This window comes from Aythya marila (genome assembly GCF_965140915.1).
Source record: "Aythya marila genome assembly, chromosome: 2".
Lineage (NCBI taxonomy): Eukaryota > Metazoa > Chordata > Aves > Anseriformes > Anatidae > Aythya > Aythya marila.
The window spans coordinates 85,844,839-85,858,194 of record NC_139043.1 but is presented as its reverse complement, the minus strand read 5'-3'; the positions used below and the strand labels follow the sequence as shown (position 1 = coordinate 85,858,194).

The 13,356-nt window shown below is 37.3% G+C and overlaps 1 protein-coding gene across 5 annotated transcripts in view; it reads left to right on the top strand.

The window, feature by feature from the left end:
- Nucleotides 1-12,553, top strand: part of TENT4A (terminal nucleotidyltransferase 4A) — a 59,721-nt gene extending 47,168 nt beyond the window's left edge. For 2 of the 5 annotated variants that reach the window (XM_082754435.1, XM_082754431.1), the window contains 2 exons: nt 299-457; nt 10,320-12,553. In XM_082754435.1, the coding sequence (XP_082610561.1) occupies nt 299-457; nt 10,320-10,499 (339 nt within the window). In that variant the 3' untranslated portion in view covers nt 10,500-12,553. The remainder of the gene's footprint in view (nt 1-298; nt 458-10,319) is intronic. The other 3 variants (XM_082754432.1, XM_082754434.1, XM_082754433.1) reach the window with 3 other exon arrangements.
- The last annotated feature ends 803 nt before the right edge of the window (nt 12,554-13,356 follow it).

Sequence of the window (13,356 nt, the reverse complement as noted above, 5' to 3'; positions counted from 1 at the left end):
ATTCTAATTTGGTTGAAGAGATTTTATTTGGCTTTAGTTCGAGCTGACTGGAACTGATCTATGATTGTGATAGACCTGTTGACATTGTCTCCTTGATGCAGGCTCAATTAAACTTTTGCTAGATGTGTAAAATAAACATAGTGCTGGCTTGTATTTTATTTTTTACCACTGAAAAAAAATCTTAAACTTTACAGTATTCACATGAGTTGATATTTGGCTGCATTTTCACATGCATAGTCTGTATATGCTGTACTTTCTGTAAAGTTGCTTTTCTTTTCCCCTTTTTCTCTGCCAAAAGGATTCTGATACACCACCTTGCACAGCTCCTAATGTTTACCAGTTCAGTCTGCAAGCACCGACTCAACTTATGGCCAGTTTACCACCCGTATTGCCTATGCCAAGTGGTAAACCCCAATCTGCGCCTACGAGAACCTTGATAATGGCCGCCAGTAATCAGGTATGAGCCAACGAAATGGAGCAACTTTTTCTTGAGGAAGTGATCCAGTCAGAAGTGTAGATCATTTGTGCTGTGCTGACAGTCTAAAAACCTCTGAAGATACTCTTCATATAGCATGTGCTAAATCTCTTGTAACCATAAAACTTATCAGCCATGTCAGAAGCGCGGGAAGAAGGCTGGGTGGGAAATGTTTGTGTTTGAGATTTTTGGAGCCCTTCCACAGCTCACTGACACCTAGGAATGTTGATTGGAGTGTTAGATCTCTCTCTTTAAGTTGTGTTTGAGACTCATGGTGCCTAAACTAGAGGGATATACAGATCTCTAGGCTGTTTAACCTCCTGTTTTTAAAACAGAAGCTTCTCATAGGTGGTACATCTGTAAGTTAGTGTTTGAATCTGAAGAAATATTTCTGACTTGTCTAGGTGTGGTTAGTGGCCTTGATTTTGAATGGCTAGAACAGATCTGACTGTACCTGTAACTTTTTGTAATATGTTTTAAGGGGAGAACAAAAAAAAAGTAGGCATGTGTCCAAGAATTCTACCCAAATATTAAATGTGTTTAAATGTGCAGGAATACTGTGTGCTATCTAACTGGTGTTGTAGCTAACACATCCATTATAGTGCAAAGATAAGAAAAGTCCTCAATTTTTCCTGACAGCTTTGGTGCTTCTGTCTATGGGAAAGTACTCTCTCATTTTTGATTATTAAAACTACTAGTCACAGGTGCCTCATGGCCTTTTAATGCAAGCTGTGGGTAGTACATTGTCTATGATAAGGAAATGAGTTACTTTTAGACATGAGTTTTGATCAGGTCTTTGCATGATCTCTCAATCCTCCTGCTGCAGTTTGTGAGATTGTAGGACCAAGACATTTTTAATTTAATAACCTTGTTTTTTGATCTGATTCACAACTGCCTTGACGTTTTGGTCATAGTCATAGAATGGTTTGAATTGGATTAGAACTAAATGATCTTTAAGGTCCCTTCCATCTGCCATGGGCAGGGACACCTTCTACTAGATAAGGTTGCCCAAAGCCCCATCCAGCCGGGCCTCAAGCACTTTTAGGGAGGGGACGTGACACAAGATGCATCTGTTTCAGTTTTGAGATCTCTCAAATATTTGAGAAATAACAGAATAGTTGAGGCTGAAAGGGACGTTGAAGTCCTCTAGACCAATACTCCTGATCAAAGAGCAGGTTGCTTAGGGTGTTGTCCAGTCAGGTTTTGAATATCTCCAAGGATGAGGACTCCACAGGCAACTCCTCGGGTCCCCTCCAGGCAACTTGTTCCAGTGTTTGATCATGCTTGCATTTAACAAGTTTAATCTTAAATTTATGTGGTATGTCCTGTGTTTCTGCTCAAGCCCACTGTTCCTTGTACTTTTTACTGGGCACTCCTGCTGAGAGCAGTGTTGCTTCATCTACTTTACAGCCCCTCATTAGCTGTTTAGGCTCATCTGTAAGATCCCTCCTGCCCTGAGCTCTTCCTGAGGCTAAATAACCCAGCTCTTTTGTCCTTTCCACGTATTACAAATGTTTCAGTGTCTTATCTTCATGGACTTCGACTGAACTCACTTCAGTATGTCCACATCTATGTTATACTGGGGAACCCAGACCTGTACAGAGCATTCCAGGTGTGGTCTCACCAGTGCAGAGTAGAAGGGAAGGATCACCTACCTCTGCCTTGCAGTCATACTCTTCCTAATGCAGCCTGGGGTGCTGTTGACCTTTCTTGATGCAAGGATATGTTGCTGGCTCATGTTCAACATGTCTACTGGGAATCCCTGGTCTTTTCACGTCAAGCTGCTTTCCAGCTGGTGTACTGGTGCATGAAATTATTCCTTCCTGGGGACAGAGTTTAATATTTCACTTACAGTTCATAAGATTCCTGTCAACCCATTTCTCTAGCCTGGCAAGTTCCCTTCTTACGACAGCACTCTCATGTATCAGCCACTCCTTCCAATTGCTGGTGGTTACTGTCACATTATTGAGGTCACTAATGAAGTTGTTAATTAGTATTGGCCCTGGTATCAACAACTGGGATGTACCACTAGTTGCTGACTTCTAACTGGACTCTGTGGTGCTGGTCAAAACACCTGGAGCCTGGGATTTAAGGGTATACTTCTCATTCAGCTTGTGAGTTTGATTTTTATTTCTAGAAAAGGCAACTGCTACTTTATATAGGTTCCCCCCCCCTTTTTTTTTAAACCCAGTGCTGAAAAAATTGGAATTTAGATGAATGAGAAATTTCATCTGAACAGCTTTTTCAGTGTTCAGTAATAGCATCAAGTTATGGCATATTATATAGTTCAGTATCCGTATTCTTCATAGCTGCTACGCAAGCATTTTCCTATTAGGCACTCTACAAAAATCTTTTTCATCCCCTTCTTTCATTTAGGCCAGGTTAGTGTCATACTGCAGTGCATACTGCTTGTGTTCCACTGGTTCCTTGCAGGCAGGTTAATATAGAAGGGGCACAGTCTTTGAAAACTGTTCATCACATGCTGTCCCCAGCTATTCCCTCAGCAATCCTCAATCGTCTAGCAAGCTGCCATTTGTATCTTAAGGCATGCCTTTTGTTTTAATCTTCCAAATGATAAATCTGATTTTTCTCCGTTTTTCTCCCTTTACCTTTCCTTTCTGATGGCTGAGTCTTACCTAGGCAGGAACAGCTTACTTTAACAGGACTTGCTTTTGTATTAGTGAGAAGCCAATAGAACCATATTTTGCTATTTTAGCGTCTGCAATAGAGTATTCACATGAGTGTACAATCTGAAATTTCTGAAGTTTAAAATAGTTCTCTAGTTTTATGCTAAACTTCACATAAGATACAAGCTTAGTCTAGTTCGTTCTTTCCTGAACAACTCTTTCTCTGAAGAGGTATCTTGGAGCTTAACTTCATCAAAATTACATCAGAACACGATCCAGTTTTTAAGCATGCAGTTGTTGGTACAAAACAAATTGGCATTGAGTTGACTTGGTTGTGAAGAGGCAATGTGTTGAATGAATTTTGGACCGTAGTTGCAATGTGGAATCTTGGAAAACAACTGTTTTACAGCATTTTATTTGGCTTTCTGTTACTTGGCTGTCCTTTACTAGCATGTACAATGTGTATATGTTTAAAACTGGGAAACTTTCTGTGACTTTTGCTTGACAAGGATGTGCCCTTTGGATTCATGCTAAATCAGGATTTTCCTGCTATCTACAGTGATGGGATGATTTTTTTTTTCTGCACTGAATTTAGTGAAAGCTTGTATTATGTAGTAGAAGTGTTGTTTTTAGATGGTTTGTGACCAGCCCAGTCAGAAGTGGGAACTGAAATCATTCTACACAGAATACTATGAATGTATGCTTTTCATCTGCACCTCTCTGGAGCATGATAGAATTCCATTAGATTGATAGCTTTCCTCTTGGCAGTTGATGTTACTGGAGAGGCAGTATACTGTATATATAGTATACTAGTATATCACTTTTAATAGTCTCATCTTAACTAGCTGTCCACTGGGATCAGCGAAAGATAAGGTATTGGTGTGCATGTCCAGGTAAATGGAGGGGAGAAAAATTGGTGACTTCACATTAGGAGAAATGTCATGTTGGGATGACAAGCTCTGTGCAGTTCATTCTTCTTGGATTGCTGCTGGTCACTTGAAAAGTCACTAATGAAGACAGAAGAAACGTAGTTGTTCAGAACTTCTTAACTTTTCAAGTTTAATTTCGCCCCCCCCAAAGAGTGGTCTTCTGATTCAAAAGTACATGTATCTTAAAAAAAAAAAAAAAAAAAAAAATAATAAAAAAATAAAAATATCTATATCTAAAAGTAATGAACACCTTCTGCAGCGATGGCTTCCAGTGTGTCTGTTCTGTCCAAGAGCACTATTTATTCTAGCATTGAGCTAGCATTTGCTAGCTCACTTGTGGAGGACAGAGAACAACTAGGAAATGAAATCTTAATGCTGGTGCTAAAATACCACAATCTAAATTACTTCTACAAGAATGTATTTGTTTTTATTTTTTATTTTTTATTTTTTTGGCCATATAAAGCAATGTAAAAGAGCACTAATAGCCTTACAGGCACTTCACTGACTAAAATGCATTGCTTCAGAGCTTGCTCTTATCTAGAACAATTGTTGATGGGGTTACGTTGTTTGGCAATTATGATAGTTTCAGAGGCAGTTCAAAATATTTTAACTGAGACTGTCATGTATTTACATGGGTAGTCCTTATGTGGTCGTATCCTTCCACGTATGGAAACTGGTTTAGGCAACTGGATCCTGGATGACCTACTGTAAGACTGTTTCTTATAGCAGAAGTTGGATTATATGGTCTCTAGAGGTTCTTTCCAACCTCCGTGCTTATATGACCGAAAGTCTCACCACTGTAGTGGCAGCTGCTTCCCAAGTGCTTGACACAGGGTAGATAGCAGTTTCTAGGAACAGGAGTTCTCCATAAATTTAGACAGACAAAACAACCACCAAAAGAATCCGTAAGATGATATATAAGTATTACCTGGTTTTTGTTTGCCTAGCATGCCTTTCTCTTCCAATGTCACTGTAATCACTGCATATAAGTTTCCTCTACTTTTCCTATTTGCCATATTGGCACGAACTCATCATTTGGAGAGTGCTTTGGGCCTTTTTGCTGAAATAGATTTTCTAGCTTAATACTGGCAATTTTAGACCTTAAAGACAAATCTTAGTGAGATTTCTCAGCTTTTACTTGGGAAGAAGAATACTTAAAAACACACAGGCCATCTCACAATAGTATCAAACTTGGAGTATGAATTCTGTCTTCTGGTAGTTTTGATTCATCTCCAATTTTTGAAACTTGACATGAAAAGATCAAAGAGTATTTGTATTTTGTGTGTCAGATTCAACTTCGCTCTATACTCTCTTACTTAGTCACTCAGGGAAATATGCCTTCTGATCTCTCAAATACCAGGTTATCTTTGACCTACCCAGAGTATTAGTTGCCTAACAAGTTAAAAGGGAAGGAGAACCGAAAGCTTCCCTTTGTTTTTACAGGCTACTGGCAGAGCAAATGCACAAAGTAGGATAAAGCATGAAGGTCTGATATAAACTGTTCCCTTGTGGCTTTGAGTCTTTTGGTTCTCTGGTGTTAGGAGATAAGAGAGAATTAAACTTTTATTGTTTGAGCTTCTTTCTAGTCTCCATGTCAGTTTTTTTCTGCTGCTCTGAACTGGTTGTATAAATGCTGTTTTCTTTAATAGGAAGAGAAATGAGATTTTGCTTGCTTTGTAAAAATTTGTCTAGGACTCATGATCTTGTCAGATGTCGATGAAATTGGCCAGGAGGCCCAAACAACGGGGGGGGGAGGGTCAAGAAGGAGGGGAAGCATCTCTGATATTTGAGTGCTTTGGCCCTTATTTGCACAGATTACAATTCTCACACAAGTTGTTTAGATTTTTTTTTTTTTGCTGTATTTCAGCTGAAAAAATATAAACCACATAAATCTTAGCAGATGGAGAGTGTGCTCAAAGAGCTGGTACAAGTATGCTCATTGTGTGACCTTTTTAGTTTAAAAGTAATGAGGTCAATGAACCACTGCCTAGTACTTGGTTTATCCAGTAATGTTTTAATGGTTAAAATATCAGTTAGATTGTTTCTCTGTAAAACAGTGTTTTCTATAAAGAATAAGAGTTAAATTTCATCTGTTACATTTTATCATAATGCTTTTTAGCGTGTTTCCAGATGCTATGGGAAAGTGGATGTAGATCCTCAAAATAAGGGTTGTGGGTTTTGCTATAGGCCTGAAATAAAGTTTGGAAACACTGTGAGAAATTGAAAAGAACTTTGAACATTTTGAGGATGTATAGTTAGGTATTTAAGGGAATACTTAAAATGTTAAGGGTGCATTACTTAAAATGTTAAGGGTGCATTAAAATTCTGTGGCATACCACACTAATATTTTGTGTTAAACGGTTTTGAAATACGCAAGTTGAATGATCACAATTCCTATCGACTGCAGACTAGATTCAATTATGGCCATTAATCTCGTAGCATTAACAATGTAATAGTAATAGGTTTTCTGAACTTATTTTCTTATTTTCTAAACTTTCTCTTATTTACAAATTTAGTGCTGTATGCATAATGTCATTTCTTCTGAAGTTAAGAGTATTGATACATCATTTCCATTGCTTTCTCTCCCTTTTCTCCTTATTTTAGAGATAACAGACAAAAAAAAAAAAAGGTTTAGAAACTGTTCAGACTGCAGCTTTGTTAATTATGTAGTTCGTGTTTTTGAAGTGTAGGTGACTTACTTCTGGCTAGAAATTCTGACTGAATATTGAGTCTTTGACTGTCATCAGTTTCATGTAGTAAATTTGCCAGTATTTAAAATGAAAAGTTTAGTTTATTTAGCAAATAATTACCTGGCTTTTCAATTTCCCCTGGTTTTCTGTCCTTTGGAGTAAAGGCTAGGAACACAGTTATCTTAAATTTCTGTTAAAACATCTGGAAAACTTTTTTTTTTTTTTTTAACTTGTTACAGGTTTTTCTCCAGCTTGTTTTAGACTCAAGTTTCTTAAGTTTTCCTCTACATCTAGCAGCTTTTATTTGTAGAAGATCAAGTTCAGAGCATGCTTGTCAAAAACAAACAAAATCTATCAGTTGTTGAATCAGTGGTCATATGTTCTGTCAAGGGAAATAGATCTAAAGAAGTCAAAACATCTAAACTAAAGACATGTAAATATTTGTCTGTCAGATCATGGATACAGGGCTATTGTTTTGGTTATTGGATCTCTTTTTAGCTATCATGTGATTAGACATGCCATGTCTCAGTGATTATGGGAGTCTTAATCATGTGGATATCAAGAAATGTGTGGATAAGATTAGACAGTCTCTTGGAATTTCCACAAGACATTAAACTTCCTTTACCGAAGATTCTGGAGTAGTTAAAGAAGCATGTCCTCTTGTAAACAATTAACTAGTTAGATAAGTTTAACTTATCTTTTATGTCTTATATTTTATAATCTAAATAAGATCAGGTTTTCATAGTAAATGGAGTTCATTGTTTGTGTTGGGTCTTATGTTGTCTAACATCTAATAGGCAATGAATAATGTGTGGCAAAGCTTGCAGGTGGAGTTCAACTCCTGCAGGGCCAACCGAGAAGAGTTGAGACCTTTCAAAGGGGTCCATCAGGAAAGAGAGAGAAATGTTTTAACTCTTTGTAAAGGGTGGTATGCCCTGGGCTGATAGTTTGTTGCAAAGATGAGATCTTGTCGTTTTTGCAGAAAACTGCTTTGATAATGCTTTCATGATTTCCTACTGAGAATTGAGTGTCAAACCAGATTTTAGGCATTGTTAGGAATAAAGAATGGGAATGAAAACATCACAGCAAAACTCACGTGCATCCCCACATTATGAATAATGAGTACAACTTTGCCTCTCACACTGGAAGAAAGCTATAATACAAATGGGAGAAGAATAGGGAAGGGACGTCAAGGGTGATCAAATATGGAATAGGTTCTCTACAAAATGAATGATTCAGCCTGGTGAAGAGAATGAGGAGGTACGTGGTCAAGATCTCTCTAATCATCAGCAGCATGGAAAAAAAAATATAATGACAAGAAATGAATTACTTCAGGAGCTGAAAGATCACTAGCTAATAGGTTCAAATTAAAGACAATGCACATTATGCTTTTGCAAATGAGGAAAAAAAATAATGAACAATAGCTAGTCGAGACCTACTAGGTATAAATTTATCACCTTTGTACTCAGTTGGCTCAGGGACCTCTTATGTCTCTTTCTTAAGCACCAACTGATGGAGCCATTAAACACTGAGATTCTGCTCTTAAAAAGACGCTTGAAGTGTTCTATGAAAAGCTAGAGATGGCTTTCTGGCTAGCTTAGTAGCAATTATTTGGAAATTTGATTACCTCTTGAACAAACCAAGGATATAACTTCTTTTTAGGATACAGGCAGATAGGGATTAATCATCGTATTTGCAGTGGTGGTTGGCTGATGTGATTTGAGTGAAGCATTGTCTGCCAAGACACCCCAGTAATTTTTTTTGCTGAACACTCAAATTGAGGATTAAGGTGCCAGTTTGTTCATTTCCAGCTGAAGATGATAGGCTTGCTTAGGTTCTGTATCTGCTTTACTCAGTTTTATACTGGTTTTACAATAGCAAAGCTAAAGTTATGTCTCTTTTTCATCTTATAGTCAAGAATAACTGATGAGTACTGGCTGTTCTTAGTGTTTTGACTGTAGTAGGATCATTTTTAGTATTTGGCCTCATTTAATCATAGTGAATTACTTGATACTTATTTGTAGGTGCTTGACTGTCTGCTTATATAATTGATAGATGTACACATTGAATTAGAAAATTTCGCTGCACAAGAATGTGAAAAATGGTGTTAGCTTGAAGGACCACTTGCCAAAAATAAAATATTTTTTTTTAGTCTCTTTTTGCTGACTTTGATAAATAGCTTTTGGTAGGTATTTTGGCAACATACTTCAATAAATAAGTTTGGAGTAATTTTGCCTCCTGAGAATGAAGGATTCTCCTCTTTAATCTCTTTTCCTTTTCATCCTTGATTATTTTACCGTTGCTAGCCTGAGGAAAGCACTTAGCATGTCTGTCTTGGGAGATTTAGAAGTTGCATATTGGAGGCTGATAAGGTAGGTCACCACAGGGCACTTCCTACAAATGAAAAAAGTTAGTTTTTTTATTGCCCTGCAGTTAACTGCAGTTATTTCCCAATACTAGTCTTCACTGGCTTTTTTTCTGGATGCTCAGTGTCTCTTCTAGCTATGCTTTGACAGTAAAAAGCCGTGCATGGCACTATCCCTTAAATAGTTTTAATGATGGTTTCTTGTTTTCATAATTTCTCTTTCTACTCCAGACTAGTTTGGAAATGTGAGTTAATAAAGTATACTTAGTATTTTGAGCAGTTCCCTCGTGTTAGCTTTGTGGTGTCCCTGTTACACCATTTTGTCTACCTGAAGTGGTTTATTAGCTTTTGTTAAAAGTAGTCAATTGTCTTTATTTCCTTCAGGCATCAGAAAAAGTTGCTTGCATTGAAGTTGCAAGTGTTTGGAAAGTCTGTTTCAATTTCATCTTTTGAAACTCTTGTACCTATCTTAAGTACACAAATACTAACACAACTTACTGTGGTGCTAAGTGACAGGGACAACCGTAGTACCTTATGGTTTGGTAGATGTATGCTATTAAACATTTTCAGCAGTTGTTGTTCCAAGTTAGTTTTCTCCCAATTTCCCACATTCTCCCAAAGAAAAAGTGTCATGCTATACTGATGATCATTGTTTTGCCTTGGTCTGGGTGTAGTGTATGGATCAGACCGGTAAGATTTGTCAGAATAGGCCGAGATGTTTACAAGCTATAGCTAATTTACCTGTAGCTCAGTAAGATTACTGGCAGAATGAACTTGTCCTTTGTCTGCATCAGCTCATATGATCATGTTCCTGCATTCCTTAATGATAATGTTCCTGAAAGTCTTATTGGATTTTTCACTTGGTCATGCTCTTGCTAAGGATCTTTAAAATAGACATGACTGTTACAATTAGTGTTTAATATGGAAGGCCTTTGTTTTTATAAGGGTGATGCATAGTAAGCATATTTAATACTGAGATAAAATACTTTTGAGGATGCTTTTAAATATACATCTTCATTTGCAGGACATTTACTTCAGAAAACACTTAAACTGTTAGTGCCATTGGACTTGAGTAGCTAAGAATAGACAAGCATGGAAAGATCAGTTGTGTCAAGCAACATTCAGTGGGAATAACTGATATATGTTGAGGAAATACTACTGATATATGTTTGTTTCGTTTGTTTATATGTCTAAACTGAGTGAATCTTTTTTTTTTTTTTTTTTTTTTTTTAGCAGCACAGTGGAATGAAGTTTTCTATGAAAGGAACTCATAATCAAGGCAACAGCTACAGCCCAGTCAGCAATGGAGGCATGAGGCAACCAGTTGGTAACAGAGGACACCACCAATACAATCGTAATATATGGAGAAGAAAAAAACACAGAGACAGTTTGCCTATTAGTCTGAGCAGATAATGGCAGATGCCAAAATGACCTTCCCTGTTCAGACAAACTGAGCGAGTGCCACTCGACTTGGGGGATGGAGACCAGCGTCCAGCACATCGTTTTATTGGTGTTGCCAAATATCTGCAGCTGACTTCTTTGCATGTTTCTTTGTGTGGTGGTTCAGTCCATCTTCAAGAAGTAGTTGTGCTTATCTGTGAAGCCTTATTAAATGTGGAAGTTTGTTTTTCTGCCTTCCCACAATGGTTCATACAGTGCCGAAGCAGCTCTGACAATGGAACTGCAAGGACATTTACAAATGCTGTGGCTTTTTTTGCTGTGGCTACATCTGTTCCTTTGTGGGTTCTGTTTTCTTTTATTTTGGAAGTGAAGGAAACTTCAGCCCCTTGGATTTTTTTTTTCTTTGCAGCAAATCAAGTTGGGAATTCATAAAAATAAATTTGCTGCTCTCCTGTTTGTTTCAAAGTTCAGAATTTTTTGCTCTGTAAATATTGGAGGTATAATTTGTGCAATAACTTGGAATTTTTAATTTAATTTCATATTGTCACATAAGTTATATTTAAGGGGAAGAGGTTTTTTAATTTACAGATCCTTTCCCAGGTTGCATTATCTAAGTTGGGTTCATAGTTTTGGCAGGTTGTCTGAGCAGTGTTACAAACATGACATTTGGTAATATTTGAGGCTTCTCGATTCACAATGAAAGTGCGATTTGGCTTATGGTTTTAAGAAGGTATTACGCTCCAAAGCATTTCGACCCTATGTTTTTTAGCTCATTGTCTGGCCTCTATCAGTTGTCTTGCTCTGACCAATGAGTTTTAATTTTATTCCTTTTACTAGACGACAAATCCAGCGTTCTTAGTACCAGAAAGAAAACTTTTGGGGAAGGGGGGGAAGGTTGGTTCAAGTCCTGATGTGAAATTAAAAGCTGTGAACTACACGCTTTGATGCATTTTAGTAATGTAACCTGTTAATGTTTGGGTTCAAACAACGTTATTAAACAGAGGTACCCGGCTTAAGGAATGTGGAGAAAGGAAATATGTTGATTCCATTAAGGAATCTGTATAGCAGTATGCATTAGTTCTGTTAAGAGCAAATATATAAAAAGTACTTCAGCTGCTCTAAGCGTTATGAGAAGTATCTTTTAATGTATTGCAGGAGAGCACAGCCCAGTGTTGTACACAGTATGAGTGGCTGGCACTTAATTTACAGATGCATACAGGTATACTATGCAAGTGTGTATTGCCATGACAAACACTGTCTTTAACTTTTTGAAAAAATGTACATCCTGCCTAACCCTGAGTTTTTAAAGCACCACAGTTGTCCTGGGAGTAGGTCACATCTCACGCCCTCTGACTTCCCATTTTTTTAATGAAAGTTCTTAAACTATACAGAAAACTACAGATCAGTTCTATAAATCCATTAGCAGAGAAAGCTGAAGAATCCTGTTAACAGGACATCTATACTGTGTACAGATACAGGTGGTTTTAAAACTGATATCTGACTATTAAAATGAGGTGTCAAGCATGAAGCTTTTTAATACGCTGTATGCCTTTGAAGCAGAAGTAGTTCATGTTATTACTGAATCTGTTGAACAAAACAGGTCTTTGAGGGGAGAGAGGGCAACATTCCAAAGTAGAGTAGTGCATATCTGTTTGCAAAAAGTTTGTCTTAATGCTCAGATTCATCACAATTTTAAATAAAAATAAAAATTGTGAGCTGATTCATAAATAATATCTAAGGGCTGTTACATGAGCCTGTACTGCTTAGTCTTCACACACTAGCAATATTGAGCATAACTACATTAAAGAGCCTTCAAAGGCTTTAGTTGGTGTCTTATACTAGCGTCCATTTTAAAGCGAAATTCATTTGAAAAGTGGTATCATGTAACACTTCAGTCATGGTGAACCAAATAAATTGGCCTGGCTATCACTGTGGTTATGTGCTACAGGTTTAAAAAAATCATGTTTAAATTTTTTGTGTGGACAACTATGTGGAAGCTAAAATTGACATATTTTTATGTAAAGTTTTCTATTCTTTGATTTTTAATAAACTTTGGAGACCAGTCACTTTTCTGTACATTTTTATGAGAAATATAATGGATGAAGTAATATTTGACCTTATCCCATTGTTTGACAGGTGCGTTGAACATCAGCTTCAGTGTTAATGCCAAACATCTTCAGAATGAGCTTGGAAGGCAGATGGACACCCTTTGTTTACTGTACTTTGTATTCATAAAGCGAGCAATGAATATGGCTGTTGGTTTCATGGTTGTGGATTTGGTCCCCTGATAATATGAGAGTTCAAAGGAGCTGGAGGTAGTCCCCAACCATGTTCTTAAAAGAGGAGATTGACTAACTGATCCCTTGAAATACGTTAACTTTCCATGTAATTTTTAATTCCTCCCTGTAATTTCTAAATTCCTTTCAAAACCTTTGTCCAGTTTTTAAGTTTTTAGCCACTTCAAAGATTGGATGCATCTCGTCTTCTGTTTTTTATTAACCCTCTGAATTTCAATAACTGATTCAACTTCAGAATTTCAGAAATCGAGTCTTTGGAAGGGACTTACGTAACTCTGAACTCCAAGAAAAGGTAACTGAACTGTATTTAAATGATACTAATGGTAGCAATGAGGGGCTAATGATTCAGAACCAGAGAAGTCTGTGATATGTGGTCACAGTATCCAATGGAGAATAAGGTGTGTGTGGGGGAAGGGGACAGAAGGCTAACCTATAAGCATGCATTCTTCTGTTCAGGTCAGTTAGCAAGTGGGGCATGGCTGATAGAGGGATCAACAGACACACAGATTTATCTCTGCAGACACACAGATTTTAGTGCAGGTGAGATAATAGCAATAACATTAGTTATGGAA